The sequence below is a fragment of the Diabrotica virgifera genome, chromosome 10 (genome assembly GCF_917563875.1).
Source record: "Diabrotica virgifera virgifera chromosome 10, PGI_DIABVI_V3a".
NCBI lineage: Eukaryota > Metazoa > Arthropoda > Insecta > Coleoptera > Chrysomelidae > Diabrotica > Diabrotica virgifera.
Genome location: NC_065452.1, coordinates 143,084,457 through 143,111,880, shown reverse-complemented (window position 1 = coordinate 143,111,880; position 27,424 = coordinate 143,084,457). Strand labels below are relative to the sequence as shown.

The window sequence follows — 27,424 nt, the reverse complement described above, 5'->3', positions numbered from 1 at the left end:
TGCTTTAACGAAATACATTTTTAAAGTGAAAACTTCTTTAGAGACGTCGTGCTCTTTTTAGATTGAGAAAAAGTATTAAACTAGCGACCGTCATTGCTTCGACGAAATAAATTTGTGAAGTAAAAACTTTTTTAGGGACGTTGTGCACTTTTTAGATAGGGAAAAAGTATTGTGTTTGCGACCGACATCATTTTGCCGAACTAAATTTCGTACGTATGTATGTATATTATGTATATGTATATTTAAATAGCATAGAACGTACGCAACGCGTATATAATATAGGTATAGCACTTCTTTTTGGATGGGGAAAAAGCATTGAGCTCGTAATTTAGATACTATAAGAAATTTTCACTTCTATCGGCACTCCCATGAGTGCTTTAATTTTTTTTTTAATTTTACAAAATTTCCAAATCTGTAAACAGAATTTTTATCTGAGCACATAAGAAGAACGAGTTTCATATTTTATGTAAGAAAAGGGTTACAGTTTACTCTTTTGAATGCGTTTCAAAATTTTATCCAAAATACATCAGCAGATAGTCAAAGGCTACAGTCGATGAAAATCATTTCGAGATACTTACTCAAACAGCTTATCATGTTGCTACCAAACGCATTTTAAGAATCTATAAATCTGACGTAAATTGGTTTCTGTACTTCCTATGATTTTTGAAGTAATGTTAGCATTGAGAACAAAGCTTCCCCTGTTCCCATGGCTTAGTACGAGTAAATAAGCTACAAAAAGAGAAAGTCAAGCAAGAGAAAGTTTTAACATCTTTATTTCATAGCTTAGTGTTTTTTAAAGCTATACATATTTTATATATATATATTTGTGTTTATAAACATACGATTATGGTGAGTATTTCATATTTAAATATATACACCCAAGGCATAGATAAAACACTGCAACAATTTTAGACGAAATTGGTTCTTTTGGTTTCCTCATTTAGAATTTTCATATATCATATACAAATTTTATAGTTTTTGAAAATATAGTATTACATTTGACTTTAAAAAAGGCAACAGTGATGTATACACCTGGTACAGTTTAAGCGTATTATTGTTTTACATATATAAAAAATAGAGTCCTTTCTCGTTTGTTAACTCAGTTCTTCTTGCTTGTTTCGACTACTGTTGAAAGGCACATCAGATTCGGGAGAAGATAGTTCGTATTTGCTGTGAAGCATTTCAGTCATGTCTGAGTTGTAGTTGCTAAAGCAGTATTTGCATCGCATCTTTGTGTCATCGTCGACCCTCACTGACTGCATGATGGTGCAGAGTGTTACGAAGGAAATTACAAATAGCACTGACGGTATACCTATCGCTATTAACAGGTCTCTCCAGGTTCGTTTCAGATCAAAACGACCCACTACCATGAAGGAGTTGTTCTAAAAAAGAAGAATATGGTTTTAACATATAAAAACAACTAGGTACAGCTAGAGATTTAACACAGCGGACAATACGCGAAAAAATGCGGAAAAAACAGGTTTTTTTCCGTTTTTTTTTCAAACCATTAGAAAAATTGGAAAAAAATGGGAAAATTTAAATATTTTTGAAGTTATACTTCTTTACGCGCGATATGAGGGTTAATTTTAATAGGATTAAAACCTTTGATCCCGGCGCAGTCGCATTACAACTTTGTTCTGATTGGATGTTCAAATGACATGACAAAAATTATCCAATATGGCAAAACAAAAAAAAGTTTATAATTGTAGTGATTTTTAAATAGTTTTTAAAGCAACAGGTACGTAATAATTGTAAATGTATCATAGGTACCTACCAAAATACATAGTATGTAATATTATTTGAACTATCATTTGAACCTACCAAAATACATAGTATATAATACTTTTATTTACATAATTTGATTGCCATCAAAATTTCTATCAATATTCACCTAATATATTGTTTTCTTACTCTATGTTTTGTTGTATTTTTTCAATTCTAAATCATTTCAATTCAAAATCAAAATAATTTGATTTACATAATGCAAAAATGTCAAAAGTTTAATCCGTTTAGTTAGTCGATCTTCGCACATAATGACACACTGTCTCCGTGGCGAAGCGTATAATGCGAGTGAACCCCGATACAACGCCAATACCAGCCGCGCTGGTAAGTTGGTTCAAATCCCAATAGAAACTTTTATTTTTTTTATTTTTTTTTTATACATTTTATGATTGTAAGTATATTTATTATATAATTTTATTTTCAGAAAATACGTATTTAGTTAAAAAATTTTCCGACAATTATTGTTCAGAAATCATTTGTGGCATTTTTAATGTGTTTGTGTGTGTTTTAGTCTTTTATTATTTTAATTTTTGGCACTGTTTTAATAAAAATGTTTGAGAAGTAGTAAGTATAAATTAGTTTTATATTTAAATAAAATATAAATAAAAAGTATATTAATTTCGTTTATAATCATATAATCATATAATAGAAGTATAACTTCTTACGTGCGTACAAAGTACACACACCTTTTTTTAATTGAGACTTGAAACAGGGTCCCCGTAAGCGCTGATGGCGTCTGTGTGCAAAAAAGGATTTTGGCGCCCCTTAGGCATTTTAGTTCATGTTTATTTATTTATTTTTTATAAGGTAGGTCGATAGGTGCTTGAAATAAAGCAAAAAACTGAAGTTTAGAAGTCATAATGTTTTTTCCCGAAAAGTGCTTAATTTTTTTGGTTATTTCACGTTGAAATATTCGATTTGGAATTTGACGAATAAGAACGTTTTTCTCATCAGCTACAATTTTACGTTCACTAGATCTATAGACTTTTACTCGCAACTTTTACTTTTTACTCGCAAATAACTCACCAAATAACTTTTAAACCTACATTTTTTCACCACTGAGAAGGGGTTTTATTCACCTCCCAAGTAAAAGCAACTAACTACAAAGTCCAACTTTGAAGTGGAGGGTAATGGTAGAACCTACATCCAAATTTTCGTGCAATTCCTTGTTCACCCTGAAAATTACACGGTATCGCCGTATTTCACGTCCATTTACTGGGCTATAGGTACAATAGAAAAATAAAAAAGTAGCGATATTTTCTGAGACTTTGCTGTTGGAAATTCAGTAATTACACCTCTTAACATTTTTATACCATCAAAAATTTCTTGTTCAATTGTTAATATTGCTAGCCCAGGCAATCGTTCTTAAAGCATTGTCCAAATGATTTTTAACTTTAAAAAATATCGCTCGTCAGCAGCTAAAGATACAGGTAATGTCAAAAGAATTCTTAGTGAAATGCTTACGTTTGGAAGGTTGAAGATTAAATTGTTTTCAAATATACAGGGTCTAACAAAAATACAGGTCATAAATTAAATCACATATTCTGGGACCAAAAATAGTTCGAATGAACCTAACTTACCTTAGTACAAATATGCACATAAAAAAAGTTACAGCCTTTTGAAGTTACAAAATGAAAATCGATTTTTTCGAATATATTGAAAACTATTGGAGATTTTTTATTGAAAATGGACATGTGGCATTCTTATGGCAGGAACATCTTAAAGAAAATTATAGTAAAATTTGTGCACCCCATAAAAATTTTATGGGGATTTTGTTCCCTTAAACCCCCCCAAACTTTTGTTTACGTCTCAATTAAATTATTATTGTGGTACCATTAGTTAAATTCAATATTATTAAAACTTTTTTGCCTCTCAGTATTTTTTAGATAAGGCAGTTTTTATCGAGTTGAGGCTTATTTTTCAATATGTTTACATAAAAATTTTATCGGGGTTTTGTTCTTTTAAACCCCCCAAATGTTTGTGTACGTTCCAATTAAAATATTACTGCGGTACCATTAGTTAAACACAGTGTTTTTAAAACTTTTTGCCTCTTTGTATTTTTTCGAAAAGGCACCTTTTATCGAGATGTGACTTCTTTTTTAATATGGTTCAAAATATCCCTAAAAATGTAAATCATAAATAAATGTTCATAATGATTACAAAGTCTCCATAATCGTACTTAACCATATACAAATATGTGGTGGATTTGACAAATATTCGAAATATCTCGATAAAAACTGACCTTTCGATAAAGTACTAAGAGGCAAAAAAGTTTTAAAAACATTCTGTTTAACTAATGGTACGACAAGGATAATTTAATTGGAACGTACACAAAAGTTTGGGGGGGGGGGTTTAAAGGAACAAAACCCCAATAAAATTTTTATGGGGTGTCAAAATTTCACTATAATTTTTTCTTAAGATGCTACTACCATAAGGATGCCACATGTCCATTTTCAATAAAAAATCTCCAATAATTTTCGATAAATTCGAAAAAATCGATTTTCATTTTGTAACTTAAAAGGGCTGTAACTTTTTTTATGTGCACATTTGTACTAAGGTAAGTTATGTTCAATCGAATTATTTTTGGTCCCTGAATATGTGATTAAATTTATGACCTGTATTTTGGTACACCCTGTATATTGTAAAATACTTAAGGGGTCAGTATCATCAGGTAATGAAAATAACTTTTTAATTGCATTAAACAAATCATTGGAGTCTATACCTATCCTTATTATCCTGATCTGTCAGTCATTCTTCAAGAACAAAACAACGTTTTAAAAGATCGCTGTCACTTAATTTAAATATGTTTCGTGTGTATTTATTCCTAATCCTATTTAATTTCTCAACTTTTGTTTTAAAATTAATTTTTATTTTTTGTTTGCAAATTATTTTTCAATTTTTGACCCTGGGTTTTGGCGCCGCTAAAGGATGGCGCCCGTGTGCATTGCACACTTTGCACATATGGTAGCGGGGGCCTGACTTGAAACGTGAAAAAATACCAATTTTAAAGTCGGTTAAATATATATATATATTTTGTAAAAATAAATGCAGGAACATACTTTAATAATATCTATTAATATGTAAGATATAACTACAAACATGTATATAGGGTTAAAAATTATAATATTATTGAAATTATCAAAACCGAAACTTCAAAGATAGAAAGCACAATATTTAACCGAAGCGCTCAGTGGTTTTCATCTGAGTCCGAATCTGAATCTTCAGACCAAGCATCTGATTCAGAGTCGATCCCCGCTTCATCATCCTGGACGGATAAAACAACATGATTTTTATCTGTTTTTTGACCAGTTTCTGAAGAGGCGTAAGATAGAGGTCCATTTAAAATTCGGAGCCAATTGGCATACGTGGCTGCGATGTAAACAAACCTTGCCACCATATAATGGGATGAAAAATCCAATTTCTAAATCTGGTTAGATTTGCCACCACCTTCCCTACATCTAGTTTAAGTGAACGAGCCATTTCAGAAATGAAGTCTATAGCTTTCATTAGTTGGTCTTCATTCAATAATTATTCTCCTTTAAAACGAGCATCAAGAAAATTAGCTGCAAAGTGAATCGGCTTAGAATAAAATTCGTAACGATCTACAACATATTTTATCAAGCTTTCAATAAGATAACTAGTCTGGATAACTTGTTGGGCAATATTTAATATTGTGTCTTTTATATACTTAAAAACAAAAGGCATTTCTGATAATATAGATCTATGTTTAGTTATACAGGGTGTCTGCGTAACTTGGAACCATATGGGAAACTTTTTTAATATCAATTTTACGAAAAAAAGTCATTCTTTATAAAGTGCTCTGCATAGTCTAAAACCTAAGGTGCAATCATCAGATATCAAATTTTGTCAACAGTATACGAGGTATGTCAAAAATATGAATTTCGCTCAAGAGCAAACTACCTTTATATTTCAAAATATCAAAAAATTTTATAATGAAAAGTTATTTGTAATTAAAAACCATATTCAAATATGCAATAGCAGCCTTCTACTTGAAAAAAAATTTCTGAAATTTTCCTAAATTTCCTAAATTAAAAAAAAGTTATTCTTCATAAAAATCTGTGCATGGTCTAAACCTCAAGATGCAACTATCAGTTATTCAAGTTTGTTAATTTTATACGAGGTGTGTCAAATAATATGAATTTGACACACCTCATATAAAATTAACAAACTTGGATAACTGATAGTTGCTTTTGAAGTTTAGACCATGCACAGATTTCTATGAAGAATAATTTTTTTTCCTAAAATTATTAATAAAAGAGTTATTACATGTCTAATAAATAAAAATGATGTTCGGAATCGGTAATTTAGGAAAATTTCAGAAATTTTTTTTTCAAATATGGCGGTTATTGCATATTTGAATATGGTTTTTAATTAAAAATAACTTTTCATAATAAATTTTTTTGATATTTTGAAATATAAAGGTAGTTTGCTCTTGAGCGAAATTCATATTTTTTGACATACCTCGTATACTGTTGACAAAATTTGATATCTGATGATTGCATCTTAGATTTTAGACTATGCAGAGCACTTTATAAAGAATGACTTTTTTTCGTAAAATTGATATTAAAAAAGTTTGCCATATGGTTCCAAGTTACGCAGACACCCTGTATTGTAACAAATTTAAATTTTTCCTTTTTTTCCTGTTTTTTTCCGGAAAAAACAGGTTTTTTCCTGCAACCAATTTTTCCGGAAATTTTAAATCTCTAGGTACAGCCGCGGTCACTGAATAGTTTACAGCTTCAGTTTTACACAGCTAAGGAAGCGAAGAGAATAGGGCCAGAGATAAACCAGCACAAATAAATACATGTCGATGACACAACAACTCAGAAATATCTAACACAGATCCATAAATTTGAAACTGTATCCACCTTTAGCTACTTGGGAGTAACAATAGGGAAAACCGGAAAAGAGAGAACAGATGAAAGAATTCTGAAAGGCAAAAAGACATATGGAATGAATAGAAATCTGCTGAGAAGCAAGACGCTGAGTAAGAGAACAAAGATGAACCTATTAAGACCTATGTTGTTACAGACTACTAACTTGTTAAGACTTAATATGTTGTTACATATGGGATGGGATGGAAACCACGATGATTAACAAGAAAGAGGAAGATAGCCTTCTAAAATTTAAAGGAAAAATAATGAGAATAATACTGGACCACAATGTAACAAGAGAGGGAGAAATAATAATGAAAACAAATGCCGAAATTGAAGAAGAATAATTCTTCTTTAATTATTAAAGACAGAAAATATAGTCAGATACATAAAATCTCTTCGCTTACAATGGATAGGACATAAACAGAGACGCCCACAATCAGATATGTTGAGAATGGTACCTAAAACTGGACACCACTATGGCCCACGTGTAGACCTAGAAGAAGATGGCTGCATGATGTAGAAGAAGAGGTAAAAGCAATAAATTTGAAAGACTGGAAAGTTCAGTGTAAGGACAGGAAGAAATGGAAAAGAGTTATGATAAAGACAAACAGCAAGTTATAAATGACAGAGGAGTAATTAACCTCATCCAAGAATAGGATTTTGAACGCCATGGCGAGGCGTCAGCTATAAATCCCTAGGGGTTGTAATGCTTAATGAATGAATGAATTAATAGGTACTGTAAAATCGCAGTGTCGTACGGATTTGATAAATGTCAAACTCAAATGTTGTAACTACAAAATAAAACTGCTTGTCAAAAATTTCTCGCGTATTGAAAAATTAATGAAAAAGCTATTATAGTCTAAGAGCTAGTGAACCCTCCGACTAACGGTCTTCCTGTAAGGCTATAAATTTGTATAGTGATAATTCATAGCACACCAAGGCTAAAAACCATGACCTGGCAGGCATCAGCCCTGAACGTGTTTCTACCAGGTGAATCGAAAGTGCATGGTTTAGGCATTGATTAATAACTACCTATTGTGGAATATTTATATTCCTACTAGTGGAATATTTATAATCAATGGTTTAGGGGTAAAATAAACTTTCTCTTGTAAGGTTTAAAGGACCCCGCACAAACCTTATGGAAAGTAGGTCCCAGTGGATATCGTTCATACTTTGGGAAAATACTCTTTGAAGCATCCTGATAAAAAGTTCTCATGGGCACAACTCAATCGTATGAAGGATTTTCAAGATATAAAGGCCCAAACTCGGAAAATTATAAGATTTACGGGGTATTACAATTCCGTGAGTTACTGGTTATTTGGCAACATGTAGAAGTTTGGATCAAGGAAAAGTACCAGTGGTCTAGGATTTTTTCCTGGCTATCCATTGGCGACCTTTACTTTGACCTTGACCTTCAACGGACGTCATCTTCTAGAGTTTCGAGGGTTTTCGGCATTCAATTGATATAAACAGATTACTCATGGGTTTTTGGGATCGCTAAACGCGAATATGCCATCAGAATTGCCCTCCGGATGACTTGGTGGCCAGGGCCTCTGCAAGGGACGTCATCTTCTAGAGTTTCGATGGTTTTCGGCATTTAATTAATGCAAATGAATTACTGGAGGGTTTTTTAAGGTCGCTATACACGAATATGCCACCAGAACCGACTCCCGGAGCACCTGATTTCCAAGATCAATGAAAGGGGCTCCTGGAGTTTCGAGGGTCTTTGGTATTACAATAATGCAAACGGATTAGTTATAGGTTTTTGGGGTTGCTGAACACGAATACGTGATCAGCACAGACACAGGAGCACCTGATGCCTAAGACAGGTTATCTTCTGGAGTTTCGGAGGAATCAAATGGATTACTCTTAGGTTTTTGGGGTTGCCGAACATGCATACATGCACACTACCGAACATGCATACTGTCGAAACTCCAGAAGAAGACCTGCCTTAGACACCAGGTGCTCCGTGAGTCGGATCTGATGGCGTATTCACGTTCTGCAGCCCCAAAAACTTGTGAGTAATCAGTTTACATTATATTAGTACCGAAAACTCTCGAATTTCCAAAGCGTGACGTGCCTTAGGCAACAGGTACTCCGATGTCTGTTCTGATGGGGTATTCGTGTTCAGCAACTCCAAAAAGCTATGAGAAATTCGTTTGCATCAATAGTACCAAAGACCCTCGAAACTTCAGGAGCCCCTTTCATTGACCTTGGAAACCAGGTGCTCCGGGAGTCGGTTCTGGTGGCATATTCGTATATAGCGACCTCAAAAAACCCTCCAGTAATTCATTTGCATCAATTAAAGGCCGAAAACCATCGAAACTCTAGAAGATGACGTCCCTTACAGTGGCCCTGGCGACCACGTTATCCGGAGGCCAATTCTTATGGCATATTCGTGTTTTGCGATCCCAAAAACTCATGAGCAATCTGTTTATATCAATTCAATGCCTAAAACCCTCGAAACTCTAGAAGATGACGTCCGTTGAAGGTCAAGGTCAAAGTAAAGGTCGCCATTGGATGGCCAGGAAAAAATCCTAGACTACTAGTACGTTTCCTTGATCCAAACTTCTACATGTTGCCAAATAACCAGTAACTCACGGAATTTGAATACCCCGTAAATCTTATAATTTTCCGAGTTTGGGCCTTGGGCCTCTATATCTTTAAAATCCTTCATACGATTGAGTTGTGCCCATGAGAACTTTTTATCAGGATGCTTCAAAGAGTATTTTCCCAAAGTATGAACGAAATCCACTGGGACCTATTTTCCATAAGGTTTGTGCGGGGTCCTTTAAGTATCTGTTTGAGTAAGTCATTTAGAAGAAATGTGTACAATGACAGGCGATTATGAACAGGATAAGACCTTGCCAGGCGAGGGGAAAGATTAGGGGTTTTTCCTAAAATTATTTTTTTTTTGTATCGAACAAAGTTTTTTTTAGGTTTTTTGAATCATTCCAAACAGGAAAGGTCTTTAGTGACTTTTCGCTTAGATTAATAGTTTTTGACATATACGCGATTAAAAATTTAAAAATTGTGAAATCGGCCATTTTTATCCCTGAATCGGACATTTAACTGAAAATTTCAATGTTGATAAGGTAGGTAGATATTCTTTAAACATCGATTAATGAAATTCCGAAGAGTTTTTGCAATACAATATCGAAAACCCTTTTGCTTTTTAATTGCTAATCAAGCGGGCGTGACACTGTAGTATAAGTGAGGACGTTTGAGTTTGCATAAATTCATTATCTCGAGAATGGGCAAATTTGAAGAGAAATCCTCAAATAGGTCGATTTTTATTTTTAAATTAGGACTTTTTGGCATATATATAATACTAGTGACATCATCCATCTGGGTGTGATGACGTAATAAATGAGAGAAGGGGTTGTGTGGTAGCTCATTTGAAAGGTTATTTAATTCTCTATTCAGAAATATAAACATTAACATAATTATTTATAAAGGGTGTACAAAAAAAAATTTATTAAATTAATTTAAAGAAAAACAAGAATTTTTTTTGCACACCCTGTATAAATAATTATGTTACGTTTATATCACTGAATAGATAATTAAATAACCTTTCAAATGAGCTATCACACGACCCCTACTCTCATTAAAAAAATCACCGATTACGTCATCACGCCCACATGGATGATGTCACTAGTATTATACATATGCCAGAAAGTCCTAATAATATAAAAATAAAAATCGACCTATTTGAGGATTTCTCTTCAAATTTGCCCATTCTCGAGATAATGAATTTATGCAAACTCAAACGTCCTCACTTATACTACAGTGTCGCGCCCGCTTCATTAGCAATTAAAAAACAAAAGGGTTTTTGATATTGTATTGCAAAGACTCTTCGGGATTTCATCAATCGATGTTTAAAGAATATCTACTTACCTTGGCAACATGAAATTTTCAGTTAAATATCCGATTCAGGGATAAAAATGGCCGATTTCGCCATTTTTAAATTTTTAATCGCGTATATGTCAAAAACTATTAACCTAAGCGAAAAGTCACTAAAGACCTTTTCTGTTTGGAATGATTCAATAAACCTAAAAAACCTTTGTTCGATATAAAAAAATAATTTTAGGAAAAACCCCTAATTTTTCCCCTCGCCTGGCAAGGTCTTATTCTGTTCATAATCGCCTGTCATTGTACACATTTCTTCTAAATGACTTACTCAAACACATACTTAAATTTAAACCTTACAGGAGAAAGTTTATTTTACCCCTAAACTATGCACTTTTCGATTCACCTGGTAGATACACGTGTAGGGCTGATGACTGCCAGGTCATCAGGGCCGCCACTAAAGTGTTGGCCGCCCGTGTGCAACTTAATATTTGCCGCCCCCTTTTAACACTTTAGTCCTTTCAACATAGGTACTAGTATTTAAAGAAATGTGCAGGAGATACATTGTAACCATAACGGGTATATGAAAAATAATTGCTCTGATCTCGACGTTACTTTTAGACCTGGATTCCGCGTACCAAAAAAAGTTGATTAATAGCAAGCTGAAAATTTGTTAATAGCTTAACGGTGTCTAGTCCGACAAACTTTGATGTATGGGAACACTGGAACAGGGGAAGTTTTAATTGTGGAACAGGTTAAACATTTGGAACGTCAGACTACGAAAACGTTCCATGTATTTTGTGGGACATAACTTCCAATTGATTTGTTATCAGTTCATTAAACTCTCATGTAAAAATCAGACTGGTGTCTATGACCAACTGGGCATTTTAATGAGTGAAACACGAAGAACATGTCAATGTCAAATGACAGGAATCATGTTGGTTAGTAATAGCAGCCTGATTTTTGCATGAGAGTTTAATGACAGGGTAACAAAACAATTGGATGTTCTGTCCGACAAAATACATGGGACGTTTTCGTAGTCTGACGTTCCAAATTTTTAAACTGTTCCACAATTAAAACTTCCCCTGTTCCAGTGTTCCCGTACATCAAAGTTTGCACGACTAGACACCGTTAAGCTATTAACACATTTTCAGCTTGCAATTAATCGACTTCTTTTGGCACGCGGGATTCAGGCCTATTTGAAATACCGTAGTGTGTGCAAAAGAAACGGGCACACTACTATATATCTATTACGAACAAAATCGTTTATCAAAAGCATGTCTAAAATCATCAAATTCTTAACTAAGACTGAACTATAACCCATCTATAACCATACATAAGCATAAAGGAACAATATTATAACAGAGCAACCATCGAGTATAAATAAAAAAGATTTTTTTAAACCATCGAGTAATAAAAAAGACTTTTTTATTACTCAATGAGAGCAACTTAACAAGCACTTATCTAAATTTTCGGAAAATATCCTATTATCGTGTCGTACTCTCTTAACAAATTATAAATGTTCAGAATTTGAAAAATTCGCATATGGACCACCTAGATAAAAATATTCTTAAAGTCCGAAAACCGCCAGCCACTTTGAATTAAAAAGCATTCCCGAAACTACTTTATGACTACAGCTGCAAAAGGGCAGTTCATATAATAAATAACATTTTCTGGCATTTTTGTTTAGATTGTTTAAAATAAATATTAGAGTTTATAAAAATATCTGAATCATTACTATTTGTTTTATGAATTTATTTTCGTTTAAAAAAAATTATCATCAGTGGACTGCTTTTGGCCGCCCCTATAATCGGCCGCCCGTGTGCGATGCACACTTTGCACACATGGTAGCGGCGGCCCTGCAGGTCATGGTATTTAGCTTTGGTGTGCTATCACTATACAAATTTCTAGCCTTACAGGAAGACCGTTAGTCGGAGGGTTCACTAGCTCTTAGACTATTAAACGCGTCCAAAATGCCTAGAATGCATTTTGACGCGCAAAATCAAGAGCAATTACCAAACTCGAAAAAGATTGGCCACTAAGGCAGTGGCGGCTCGTGGCTTTAGGGACAGTGTCGGCAAGGTTTTGTCTCCTCAGATAGGTATTAAAATTTAGTCTGCATTATCTCACAGATATTTTTTTTTTCACAGAAACGAATATCATCAACTCTGATTAACTTAAATATTAAAAAAAAATTATAATGTGTCCATAAATGTGTGGGTCGGCACTGCCGACCCTGACAAGCCGCCACTGCACTAAGGCAAGTTGAAAAATAGTAGAAAAACAGAAAAATACTACCTTGTTATAAAAACATGAGTATCTAGATATCGCCGTCTGATTTCTACCATCTCTGCCATGCGTGTTAAGAAAATCAGAACATTCACCCCTCAATGTGTTGACACAGCCATCCAGATTGATATAGAGTCTTGAAGCATTGTATATAAGCAATGAAGACTGTTCGGGAACAAACTCATTTTTCTCATCTACCACGTTTCTATGTTTTCCAGTCAAATTCCAAAATTGTTTAAAAGTTACAAAAGGTTTTGGAATCGTTTCTAAGTCGTAGATTGTTCCGTTGATACAGTCTGAGGAGCTGAAAAATATATAATATAATTTAAAATATTGAATTTATGATATTTTACATTTTCTTGAATCATTTCCTATACCTAAACTCATTACTTTGCGAGACATTTTTAGTCTTCTTCAAATTTTGAACACCTTCAATTTTTGTAAGTAGATCTTGTGTCATCACCAATATCTATATAGGGTGTCCCTGAAAATAGTGCGTTCCTTAAAGGTATAGGTAGAAGGCACAATGTAGAGCAAAAAAGTCTTATAACATTTTTGAAGTGAAAACTTCTTTAGGGACGTTGTGCACTTTTTAGATGGGGAAAAAGTATTGAATTAGCGACCGTCATCGCGACCGTCATTGCTTCGAAGAAATAAATTTTTGAAGTGAACAGTCTTTAGGGATGTTGTGCACTTTTTAGATGGGGCAGAAGTATTGAATTAGTGACCGTCATCGCGACCGTCATTACTTCGACGAAATACTGTTTTGAAGTGAAAACTTTCAAGGACGTTTTGCCCTTTTTAAATGGGGAAAAAGTATTGAATTAGCGACCTTCATTACTTCGACGAAAATAAATTTTTGAAGTGAAAATTTCTTTAGGGACGTTGTGCCCTTTTTAGATGGGGAAAAAGTATTGAATTAGCGACCGTCATTGCTTCAACGAACTAATTTTTGAAGTGAAAACTGCTTTAGGGACGTTTTGCACTTTTTCGATGGGGAAAAAGTATTAAATTAGCGACCGTCATTGCTTTAACGAAATACATTTTTGAAGTGAAAACTTCTTTAGAGACGTCGTGCTCTTTTTAGATTGAGAAAAAGTATTAAACTAGCGACCGTCATTGCTTCGACGAAATAAATTTGTGAAGTAAAAACTTTTTTAGGGACGTTGTGCACTTTTTAGATAGGGAAAAAGTATTGTGTTTGCGACCGACATCATTTTGCCGAACTAAATTTCGTACGTATGTATGTATATTATGTATTGTATATGTATATATAAATAGCATAGAACGTACGCAACGCGTATATAATATAGGTATAGCACTTCTTTTTGGATGGGGAAAAAGCATTGAGCTCGTAATTTAGATACTATAAGAAATTTTCACTTCTATCGGCACTCCCATGAGTGCTTTAAATTTTTTTTTTAAATTCCGCCGTTTGATCAAAAAACGAAAATACATTTTGATATGAAAATTAAAGTCTGGCAACACCGCGCAATTAAAAATAGTAGGTTTGTAGGTCAGTTGTATCCGGTAGGTAAAATAATGAAAATGTCAACCAAACCGATATCCACATCTGCCGTCTAGTCACATTATTAAAGCAAGAAATAACTATTTTGCAGATAGGTGGCATGTCAACAACCCCAAAAATCACACCTAATAGTAAATAAACAGGGGTTTGATAGGTTAAATTTCCAAAGTGACAATAAGTTCTACGCCACGTTGCCATGTCATTCGAATTTATGAAAATAAAAATTCACTTATATGGCGAACAATGTATTCTTTTTCTTGGAAAGGGTTAACTTCAGAAAAAAATGTTATAGGACTTTTTGTTTTAAATTGTGTATTTTATCCATACCTTAAAGGAACGCACTATTTTCGGGGACACCCTGTATAGAAGGTTGTATCTTGTTTCACACAAACATAGTGTACAAACCAATACGCCAGGGAAATAAGGCAAAAATATACCATGTTCGGGACACTTGAGCAGCCAGGTTGAAAATGGGTTTTTTGGGTAAGTACTATACAGGGTGTAACAAAAATACAGATCATAAATTTAATCACATATTCTGAGGCCAAAAACAGTTTGATTGAACCTAACTTACCTTAGTACAAATGGGCATATAAAAAAAGTTACAACCCTTTGAAGTTACAAAATGAAAATCGATTTTTTCCAATATATCGAAAACTATTAGAGATTTTTTACTGATAATAGACATGTGGCATTCTTATGGCAGTGAAAATTATTAAGAAAAAATTATAGTGAAATTTGGACACCCCATAAAAATTTTATGGTGGTTTTGTTACTTTAAACCCCCCAAACTTTTGTGCACGTTTCAATTAAATTATTATTGTAGTACCATTATTTAAACACAATATTTTTAAAACTTTTTTGGCTCTTAGTACTTTTTCGAAAAGTCAGTTTTTATAGACATATTTTGAATATTTTTTCAAATCCACCACATATTTGTATATGTCGTACGATTATGGAGACTTGGTAATGATACGAAAATGTATGTATGATTTGTGCGTTCCTATAACAGTGCGTTTCTTACGTCTGGCCAATCATAACGAAGAATTTTGTTCTGTCACTCAAAGTGGACCCGCCCCTCCCCCTCATCTCTTTTGTAAAAAGTTGTTTGGCAGCATATTCGAATTTTGTTATTTGTTACAATAAGTTATTAATTTAATAAAAATATATCATAGTGTAGTTTAGTAATAAACATTAAACATTTTAACGACTAGGAAATGAAACAAACTTCTCCACGGCACCAAGGAGCATACCTTCGTGTATTTCCTAATGCATGTAACACACAAACCAGATATTATAATAAATAATAGTATAAATAAATAAACACAAAGTTTGTTTACGGTTCGTATAATTTATAGGCTATGTTGTTGAATTAAGTCAGTTTCTACTCATGCGCAAAAATTCCGCTACGTCGAATAATTATAAATTGACATATTATTTTCTTCCGTCTCCACTCCGTTTCTTCCGTCTCCGTTGCGTCTACGTCTACGCTACGTCAAACTATAAATCCAATTTTACACTTCAAGGTATATTTTGAACCATATTAAAAAGAAGCCACATCTCGATAAAAGGTGCCTTCTCGAAAAAATACAAAGAGGCAAAAAAGTTTTAAAAACACTGTGTTTAACTAATGGTACCGCAGTAATATTTTAATTGGAACGTGCACAACCATTTGGGGGTTTAAAAGAACAAAACCCCCATAAAATTTTTATGTAAACATATTAAAAAGTAAGCATTAACTCGATAAAAACTGCCTTATCGAAAAAATACTAAGAGGCAAAAAAGTTTTAGGAATATTGTATTTATAGAGGTACGCTTTAATTACTATTTTTGCTAATTTTATTTTCTTAATTTTTAATAATTTTTCTCAAAAACGAAACAACATTAGTCATTCAAAATTCACATGTAAATACAAACCAGATGTAAGAGGGACATGGTTTTACGAAACTGAATGTATCCTTCACCATCTGTTTTTCGTTTGTGCGGTTTAACAAACTGCACCCCCATAAATTAATTACCATATCAGACAATTATGTCAACAACTCACTTAATGCATTCGAAATTGTTTCTTAAAACTGCAAAAGTATACGCCAGACCTAAGTGATTTATTGCCCATCTGGTCAGATGGTAAAACACAAACAGATTAGCGTCTGTGGTTTTCTTTTCAGCCACTCAGCCAGTCGGTCACAACACCCGAGAGACATCGGCCGCTCGCTGGGCCGAAAACAATAACAAACCCTCTTACGCGATGTATAAGCAAAACACTTTTTGTTACCCAAATAAATAAATATATTACTGTTCGTTGTTATACTTATTTTTTTATTAATTCCGTCAACCATACCACCGGAATATATTTAACTAATGGTACCACAATAATAATTTAATTGAGATGTACACAAAAGTTTGGGAGGGGGGGTTTAAGGGAGCAAAATCCCCATAAAGGGTTTAAGGGAGCAAAATCCCCATAAAATTCTTATGGGGTGCACAAATTTCACTATAATTTTTCTTTAAGATGCTCCTGCCACAAGAATGCCACATGGCCATTTTCAATAAAAAATCTCCAATAGTTTTCGATATGTTGGAAAAAATCGATTTTCATTTTGTAACATTAAAGGGCTGTAACTTTTTTATGTGCATATTTGTACTAAGGTAAGTTAGGTTCATTCGAACTATTTTGGGTCCCAGAATATGTACTTTCATTTATGACCTGTACTTTTGTTACACCCTGTATACCTAATACATTATAACTATGAAAATTACGGTTTGGACGAGAAATTTAGTTATGTATTAACAAATAAGGGTCAAAAATGGCAGTTTTTTCGTTTAAATAGCTACAGGTAAAAATAGGGTAATTAAATATCTTATTTATATCATTCTTCTTTTAATAGATGAGTCAAGATTTTAAATGGCAGTTTTTGAATTTTTTTTTCGATCTTTTGTTGCTTCGAAAACTGCAAAATAAGACTAAAATATCGAAAATAAAAAATATTTAGAAGTTGAGTCAAATAGTAAACATTATCCACAAAAAATTTAAGAAGATTCGTCAATTAGTTTAAATTTTATTCAATTTGTTTATCCCAAAGAGCTTTCTTTTCGCAATGTTATTGTTCAGAAAATATTAATGATATAGCAATTCTGTGGAAACCATATGTATGAAAGAAGAATAGTCATATTTTCAAGGTGTTTAAAAAAATCATTCAAAAGTCATTTTTATCACTTCGAAAACATTTTTGCTAAAAAGAGTCATTTTTGGCTTATAAACAATTTGATTAACTTTGTTAATATTGACTGTAGGCTAAAACTACAGAAGGATTTAAAAAACTGGTATTTTTACACGAATTTTTAAAAATAGACCTTTCTCCTAGGTTAATTTTACGGTTAAAGTTAGCCACTTTTTTTATTTAATTGACGGCTACTTTGTTTATAAAAATTAAGCAACCTAACTAGAGCCATTTTGAAGTTGAAGGTATATAGTTTAAGTGTAAAAGTTTTAGTAAACTTTGAACCTCACCAGAGTGGTTAATAAAGCTTTAAAAATGACGTCCAAACGAAATCGATTTGTGGTCGGTGGACGGGAATTATTAAAATCCATGCACTCAAAAAATGAAACTGATTCTTCAAACATATATGCTGCGATTAATATCGACGGAGCTTTTTGATGGATTTTGATCATAATTTTTTAAATTAATATGTATTCGTACTCTTATAGAGCACGTTATGTACACACATTTCCACCTAACATTACAAAATGTTAGGGGGAACCCTCCTTATCACTCAGGTATATGAAAAGTAGATTACGACCGATTCTAAGACCTACCGAATATACATATATAATTTCGTAAAAATCGGTCAAGTGATTTCGGAGGAGTATGGCAACTAACACTGTGACAGGAGAACTTTATACGTGTAAATGTAAATATATAGATGGCTATTAACAAATAGGGGTTGGTGATAGAAGAGCAAAAATTAAGGGTTGTATGTATTTTTTAATTCTACGTGATATAAAATTAAGATAGGTAATTTTGTCCAAAAAAATAAAAAATGTCAGGGGACTTATACAGGTTACTTATAACTTATGGGTATGAAAAACAGATTAAAACCTATTCTCAGTCCTATAGGATATACGTGTAAAATTTCATCAAAATCGGCCAAGCCGTTTCGAAGTAGTATTGTAACTAACACTGTTACAGGAGAATTGTATGTATGTATATAGAAGTAACTGAATTAAATAATAAAAGTGGCTAACTTTGACCCTAATTAACCTAAACAAAAAGTTTTTTTTTGAAAATTCGTGTAAAAATACCAGGTTTTGAAATCCCAAAGTAGATTTACTCTACAGTCAATATTAACAAAGCTATTCAAATTGTTTATAAGCCAGAAATGACTCTATTTTAGTAAACTGTTTTCGCAGTGACAAAAACGACTTTTTAATGATTTTTTTCAATACTTTGAAAATAAACAAATTTAATAAAATTTAAACTAATTGAGGAATCATCTTAAAATTTTGTGCATTATAAGGACTGTTTAACTCAACTTTTTATGCAATATGAAAGTCTTAAGGCCATTTTCGCAAAAGTTATAGCAAATTTTTTATTTTCGAAATTTTATTCTTATTTTGCAGTTTTCCAAGCAACAAATAATCGGAAGAAAATTCAAAAGTGCCATTTTAAACCATTGCTCATCTAATAAAAGAAGAATATTATAAATAAGATATTTAATTACCCTATTTTTACCTCTAGCGATTTAAATCAAAAAACTGCCATTTTTGACCCATATTTGTTAATAACTAAATTTCTCGTCCGAACTGTGACGGGCATTTTTGTATTTATAATGTATTAGGTATATAGTATCTACCCAAAAAACCCACTTGCAACCTAGCTGCTCAAGTGTCCCGACAAAAAACTTATTTCTCTGGACTACAATCAATTAAACACTACAGCTCTAGCCAAACTTTCTATAGAAAATAACCATGTTACTTTGATTTTTGAAAATGTACAGAATTTAGAATAAGAGATTTATATACTTATTACTTATTATTATTATTATATTACATATTTATATAAGAGAATTATAACAAAAAATGTATATTGGAGATGATTGACATAAATAAAGATCAAAATTGTATCAATAACAAGACCGATATCAAGGATCTCTCTAGTCACAATTTGATTAATTGATTTATTTCGTAAACGCACAATTGGTTGGTCCTGTAAATACGGCCCTGAACCGGTCATATTTTTAAGGATTTGCCATGTGGCTTTAATGTCAAACCTTCAAAACCTTGCTTCAAAGCAAGTTCAGACCTTCATCTATCATCTTCCGAAAATTTTTGGCACGATTTAATCGAAAACATTGTTTTTAATTGAATCGCTTATTGTATAAAGGCAATAAGTCCACTTTCGTACGAAATTAATGTGAGATATACATTTTGTTAAACCAACGTCGACGGATGACAAGTCTATAAAGAAAATTTGTATCTCTCACCGTACGCAAAATATGGAAAAATATCGCACAATAAAATTTTTGTTGAGCGTTAAAGGGAACTAGTCCGGGACTGATTACCTTTATACAATAATTGAAGGGTCCGGTCGTAAAACATGTTAAGTAACATTGCCTAAGATTTAAATGTTTTTGCATGAAAAATTTGTTAAGTAACCATATTACAGATTTCAATTTTCAAAATTTCAAAATTTGACTCATAGATGTCACTACCTCACATCGTCAAAATCTGTTAATTGTCTAATATTATGTTTTTTGCATGTAAAACCTGTGAACTGCAGTGAGCACGCTATAAGTGTACTTAACAAGTTGCCTGTTTTATTTTATTTTATGCTTAAAAATGTCGAAAAATAGTGATGTTTCTTCAGCAGAAGAGCCCTTGGAGGGCTCAGATTCGGATCCAAACTATAGTGACGAAGAAAGTTCAATCGAAAGTTCCGATTCAGAACAAGTAAGTTTTTAGGTTAAGATTCTAACACTGCACGTAAAATATGTTAAGTGATGGCAGATACCACGTTTTACTTGCTATTAGTGATATTTATTTATTATATTAGTAAAATCTGTTAAGTGATATGATGCATATAACATGTTTTACTTGCAGAAATAGCTAGTCATATTACTTAGTACTTGACATTATTTAACATACTAAATTTATATTTTTTTAGAATATTAATGTAAAGAAGGGAAGAAAACGAAAGAGACAGATAAACAGACAAAATAAAACAAAACTATTAAAAGATTCTGGAGAGAAATATAAAAAATACAGAGGAAGTGGTGGTGAAGTAAGCAAGAAAGCTGTTGGGCCTCCATGTACATGTAAAAGAAAATGTTTTGAGATAATATCAGCAGATGAGCGCTCCAAAATATTTTCTAAGTTCTGGCAGCTCTCAAGCTATGATATACAAAATACTTATCTATTCGGATGTATGCGTAGAAACAATATAAAACGAAAGACCAGAAAAAGGGATACGAGGAGGACTTCTACTTTTGACTACTCTATTCAATCAAACAACCAAAGTTTAAAAATTTGCAAAAATGCATTTATTTCTTTGCATGGAATCGGTAGACGTCGAGTGGAATATATTGTGAGTAAGTTTAAGAAGGGTGTTATTGTTCCTGAAAAAGACCGCAGAGGTAGACACGAAAACCAAAAAAGAAAGTATTTGCAAAACGACATTGACGCAGTTCATCGTTTCATAGACTCTTTACCTCGATATGAAAGCCATTACAGCCGACCTGATAACACGGATAAAGAGTATAAGAGCCTTGATTACAATATTGAAATATTATATGAAAAGTACATAGAAAGTCGTCAAGCACAAAAACTTGAATTTGTTTCTTCAGACAAGTTCAGAAGAATTTTTACAGAGGACTATAATATTTCTTTTAAAACTCCTAAATCTGACACTTGTGCAAAGTGCGATGAGTTCCAAATTAATATAAACCATTCTAAAGAAATTGGTGATAATGAACAACTTAAGGAACTAGAAACTTCTAAAGAGTTACACTTAAGAAAAGCAAAAGCTGCAAGAGACGTTCTTGAAAAAGCAGTGGAAGAGTCTAAGGAAAATGACGTACATGTGATAACGTTTGATCTGCAACAAGCTCTTCCTACACCTAAATTAACCACCGGTCCATGTTTTTATAAAAAAACTTTGGTGTTATAATTTTAGTGTCCATTGCTGCAACAAGCCAGAAGATGGCTACTTTTTCCTTTGGGACGAATCCATTGCTAAACGAGGATCCGATGAAATTGCTAGTTGCTTAAAGAAATATTTTGATAAGTTTGATGTTCGTGGTGACACACTTTATGCTGTATCTGATAGCTGCTGTGGTCAAAACAAGAATTGGACTATCGTAGGATTTTGGCTACAACTCCTGGAATCTAAAAGGTTTAAAAAAATAATTCACGTTTTTCCACAAGTAGGGCACACTATGCTACCTAGTGGTAGGGATTTTGCATTAGTAAAAAAATTCGCAAAAACTAAGAATGCCGTGTACTCTCCTAGTGAATGGGAAGAAGTTCTGAAAGAAGCCAAAAAGAAAAGGCCATTTATTGTAACGCCTCTTAAGCGAGAAGATTTTTTAAATTTTTCTGAATTAAGAGAAAATTTCAGCAAATCGAATTTTGGAATAAGCAACTCCGTGAAGCTGGAGCTTAATATTAATAATCCTTATGTCATGCTTTCTTATGACACATACAATGGAATTCCACAATCCATTAGTCTTAAAACAAAAAGGGGTAGACCTAGTCTCTCACTGGAAGAAGATTTTAATACAAACTTGACTCAAAAGTATCCAGAAGCGTTGCCCATAGAAGAGTCAAAACTAGGCCATGTGATGTCATGCCTCCAATGGATTCCACCAGTACATCATTCTTTCTACTATTCACTGAAATCCCAAGATTTAACAGTTTAAAATTATTTTTATGTTCATTTGTTGTTTAAATTCTGTTCATCTCTTGTTTTCTTATAAAGTTTGCTCAAATAAAGTTATCAACTAAACAATTTTATGTTAACTTGACCCAGTGATTAATAACCTGTTAAGTGTCTTTATAGTTTCTTAACAGATTTTTATTTCCTTAACTAAGACGCATAAAAAACTTGTTAAGTAGCATTTTTTTCTAAATTTCTTCTTGTTAAAATTTGAAAAAAAATTTAATTTGATAAAAAACAATGTCTTTTTATTTTAATATGAGAGCATTATATTTCTAAAATATTTTATTTGACGGCTGATTTCAAACAAAATTATTTTGTTAGTTTTTAGATTCAAAATGTGATAAATCAGTTTTTTTTTATTTTGTCACTTAACAAGTTTTACGACCGGACCCTTCAATTCTTGTGGCTCCACCATCGTTTGTTGTACTTTGTCGTTTATTTTATTACTTCGATTAGCTTAAGTTAGTTAGTCTTACGATGTATTTTAGGTCTTTGTAATAATAAACCTTTTTTTATAAATAAATTAATAATTTAACTGTAGAGAAGCAGCACCATTTCATCTTTTATTCATTGATTGTATAAAGGAATCAAGTCCCAGCCTTTAAAAACGACTTTTTGACCTTAATCTTTTTCAAAGCCAAGTTTGCTGTATCACATGTATCTACATGGCACACTAGTCTCCTTCTACATTTCATCTGCAGAACAAAATTTGATAGATCATTAAGTTTCTAAACTAAATAGTTTTTTCGTTTTTCTCAAAACTAAGTTTTGTGGACTTATACCCTTTATACAATAAGTGCTTCAATTGTTAATGAAGCGCCTATGAGAGGATGGGCGAAATAAGCCCAAAATACGGAATTTGATAGAATCAGGTTTGAACTTGAATTTAGCCGCTTCGTAATTTCAAAATTAATACTTTTAGGTGTTTTTGAGCCGTTCGACGATCAACATTACAAAATATCTTTTTTATTTCGAATAATCCAAAAACCTAAAATAATATCTACCCGCGCCAAAATAATTTGGATATTTGGAATTTGGAGACCTTTATTTTGCAATAACATAAGACAGAAAATAATGAAGATAGGGCAACCCTGCTTATGCCAAATGAAAGTAGAAAAGTAATGCTATCAAAATGTACTAAAAAATGATACCAAATTATCTTATATAGTCAAAAATCCTAATGCCGAATTTTTGAAATTTTGTAGTTTAAAAACATTTAGAATAACTTTAAAAATATTGCCCGTAGAAAAAATAATTTGACATATTCAAAATGCTGGTATTTTACACGAATTTTTAAAAATAAAGTTCAATTGGTGACTAATCGTGGTAAGTGAAGGGGGAGCTGGGAGCCGACAAATGCATGAGTTCAAAAACTAAAAAGGGCAACTTAAAACTACTATCATTTTCTATATCTCGGAATCTACTGAATATATTTGATCTTTTTTTTAACTTTTATGTAATTTTTCCGTTCTTTACAAATATTCAATTTGTCTAGATATTAATTAATTAATAAAAAGTCTAATTTGTTTAAATAATTTTTGAAAAAATAATTGTTTCCCAAAAATCCATGTTTTTAATCATACTATTATTATGAATCATAAAAAAAGTTAAGGTATACTTTTATAAATTAGCTTCAATAAATAATTATCTAATAAAAATAATTTATTTATTGAAGTGTACTTTAACTTTTTCTATGATCATTAATGACACTATGATTAAAAAAATGATTTTTGTAAAAAAATATAGTTTCAAGAATTGTTTAAGCCAATTAGACTGTTTATTAATTAATAAATTTATAAACAAATTGCATATTTGTAATGTACGTAGAAATTATATACAAATTAAAAAAGGAAGATCAAAATCCGTTGAGTTGATCCGGAGGTACAGAAAATTGTATTAGCTTGAAATTACTGTTGTTCTGAAGCTATTTCCTTGTGGTATTTTTATAATGAACTATTTTAAATGGGAAATAAGCCACAATTTTACCAAAAAAAAAATGAATTTATTAACGTTTCGACGCCCAAGTCGGGTGTCGTTGTCAAAATACAAAATAATACTAAATAAACAAAAATGTTGTTGCTTAGTAAAAAATTCTTCTAATAATTTATTTAATCTGACTCATTTATATCGGCAATTCAGGCATGTATTATACATTTTAAAGTAGAAGACTTTAAAATGATATTGCCAATATTGATGAGTTGCGTTTCCTGGGACGACTTTACTAAAAGATAGTTCATTCGATTAAATGAAATCAACCCCAACTCAAGAATATCCGCCACAAAAAAATCATAGCATGTGATCTGTCTTTACATGTAAGCCCAAATACTTACGATGTCGCGATAGTATCACGAGGTTTTTCCTGGTTTTCCCTCGTGATTTACTATGGAATCTCTAGCTCGAGAATTTTACTGTCATCGTTGCATTTGTTGTCTTTTTAAAGACAGATCACATGCTATGATTTTTTGTGGCGGATATTCTGAGTTGGGGTTGATTTCATGTAATCGAATGAACATATTTTAGTAAAGTCGTCCCAGGAAACGCAACTCATCAATATTGGCAATATCATTTTAAAGTCTTCTACTTTAAAATGTATAATACATGCCTGAATTGCCGATATAAATGAGTCAGATTAAATAAATTATTAGAAGAATTTTTTACTAAGCAACAACATTTTTGTTTATTTAGTATTATTTTGTATTTTGACAACGACACCCGACTTGGGCGTCGAAACGTTAATAAATTCATTTTTTTGGTAAAATTGTGGCTTATTTCCCATTTAAAATAGTTCATCTTGAAATTGCTTTTTCGGTATTTTAACTCGGTGGATTTGTAGGTTCCCCCTAGTAACCGTTTGAACTACATTTTTGAAAAATCGTAGAGGGTGCTGTGAAGGTACAATGTTTGTGCAATTTTTTTAGCAAAAAATACAAATTTCATTCTTTAAAATGGCATTATTGAGATTCATTAATTATTATAAACAAATTAGCGGTGAATTAAAAAAATCACATGCTAACTTTGTCCCAAATAAACCCAGGCTAAATTTCTTTATTTGAAAATTCGTGGTAAAATACTAGCTTTTCGAATATATAAAAAGATTGTTTCTACGGATAATATTTTTAAAGTTATTCTAAATGTTTATAAATTACAAAATTTCAAAAATTTGGCATTAGGATTTTTGGCTATATTAATTAAATTTTTTATCTTTTTTTAATACATTTTCATACTACCACTCTTCTACTTTCATATGTCATACTCAGAATTGCTCTATGTTCATTACTTTCTGTCTTATGTTATTGCAAAATAAAGGTCTCTGGGATAAACAAATAGAATAACTTTTAAACTAATTAATGGATCGGTCTCAAATTTTGAGGGTGTCTTAAGTACCAAAATACCCAACTTTGGGTGAAACCCTAAAATTCTAGGTTAAATTTAGTAAAAGTTATTATAGGTATTTGTAATTATTTGTTATCAAATATCTTTATCTATTTTAATTTGTTTTTATATATACTTATGCAATATTGTAAAATTGGCGAAAATCATGTTAGTAGAAAACGTTTTGACTTACTGTATAATTTGTAAAGGTTCATCGTATTCAACAGTGTGACAAGAAACCATAATGACCTCATCGGGAAGTTTGGACCAGAATTGAGTAGGTGCTATTTCCGTTCCAACTTCTTTGCCTGCAGCTTTAGTCGTTGCTACAGCAGACTCACAATGGGCAAACTTGACAGCATCCTCAATAGTAATATAAACATTTACATTGGTAGAAGTAATATTTTCTTTACAAATACGATCACAGGTGAAAGGTTTTTTAATTTTTGTGCATTTTGTTCCTCGACATTCGAAGAAGCCGTTCAATTTAACGTTATCCTTATCACTATCAACTGTGAATCCATCGGCTTTGTAATGGCAGTCATAAAGTTGGGACATATTGGAACAATGCCCCAAGGAGCAATTGAAGAGGCCTTTGAGAGATGCGCATTCTGTTCCGTTATTGCAATTGTGTTTTTTCAGCTGGTTGGAGTTGACTGGTGGGCAGGTTGCTGATTGGAAGTTGGTACAGTTTAGGAATTGGACCCTGGTTCCATTTTGACGAGTGATGGCATGGATCTGAGGACAAAATCCAGAGGTTTTGGTCAAACACCACTCTCCACAAGAAGCCCAACTGCAGTTGTTTTCTGTACTAATATTAATGGTTTGGCACATGACTGGTGTTTCATCAAAACCGCTATGGAATGCCCTATACGAGGGGATGTATATCGCCACTGTGAGATAAATCAACGAGACGAAACTAAATACAACTATTAGTTGACAGAAGCATATGAATCCACATATTCGCTTGTCTTGTTGGGGTATAATACGAGGCTTGCATTTGTTTCTTCTACTCATTGTAAATTCTTCTATAAAGGCACTTTTTTGCTTCTTGGTGTTCTAACTCTACATTTTAGGGATTTTTAAACTACGTTACACTTTGATGTTGTGAAAGGACTAGCATATTATGGTTGTATTACATTACAAGGCTTTCACGCAAGCGTGTCAGCGTTTGTCCGATAAAAATATTAATATTTAGCTATTTACTTATCGTAAATGGATCTTTAGACAAATTGGCGAACTTTAAGGACATTGTTTTTTTAACAGAAAAAAATATGCTTTGCATTATATTAAATGTCCATTCTTTATTTAAAACAGGATTGATTTTATTTTTACGAGCAGTCTGGTATCGATTGTTTACGTACATTATGCTTTTACAGCGCAACGTGTAGTCAGGGTCGTTCCTAGGGGATCTGCCGCCAGGGTGCGAAAGTATTTGGCCGCCCTCCTCAAGACAGTTTATAAGCAATTGTAAATCAAAAAGTTAACATAATCGTAGGTAAAAAAAAAATCAAAATTTTACGATCTTTAGGGATTATAGCTAACACTATAGCATTTAAAATGCTATACTTTGTTTTCACAAAATGTTTGTTTTGTGTTTGTTTTTTTTGCAAAATTTATAATTAATAAATTATTTTTCTTTCTTGTTTCTTACACTTACACACAATAGCTATTTGTATAACAAGGGAGGAAAGTGCTACTTTTCCTCCCGAGAATGAAGTTTACTGCCCGACGCGTAGCGGAGGGCAGTAATCATTCAAGGGAGGAAA

General features: G+C 32.4%; 1 protein-coding gene across 1 annotated transcript; it reads right to left on the bottom strand.

Moving 5' to 3' along the window:
- Window positions 1-756: 756 nt before the first annotated feature.
- LOC126878630 (uncharacterized) lies at window positions 757-26,924 on the bottom strand. Its single transcript, XM_050641455.1, has 3 exons — window positions 25,849-26,924; window positions 12,828-13,122; window positions 757-1,382 (listed from the first exon to the last, which is right to left on the bottom strand). Exons 1-3 carry the CDS (start codon window positions 26,670-26,672, stop codon window positions 1,095-1,097), a joined length of 1,407 nt encoding a protein of 468 aa, XP_050497412.1. The 5' UTR covers window positions 26,673-26,924; the 3' UTR covers window positions 757-1,094.
- Window positions 26,925-27,424: the final 500 nt, after the last annotated feature.

What these genes read in the sequence shown, in the direction of transcription:
- LOC126878630 (XM_050641455.1), bottom strand. Translation starts at nt 26,672, where the DNA reads ATGAGTAGAAGAAACAAATGCAAGCCTCGTATTATACCCCAACAAGAC. An exon ending in GAACCTTTACAAATTATACA is followed by an intron (nt 13,123 to 25,848) that starts GTAAGTCAAAAC and finishes TATATTTTTCAG; the next exon opens with CTCCTCAGACTGTATCAACG. An exon ending in ACTCATGTTTTTATAACAAG is followed by an intron (nt 1,383 to 12,827) that starts GTAGTATTTTTC and finishes CTTCTTTTTTAG; the next exon opens with AACAACTCCTTCATGGTAGT.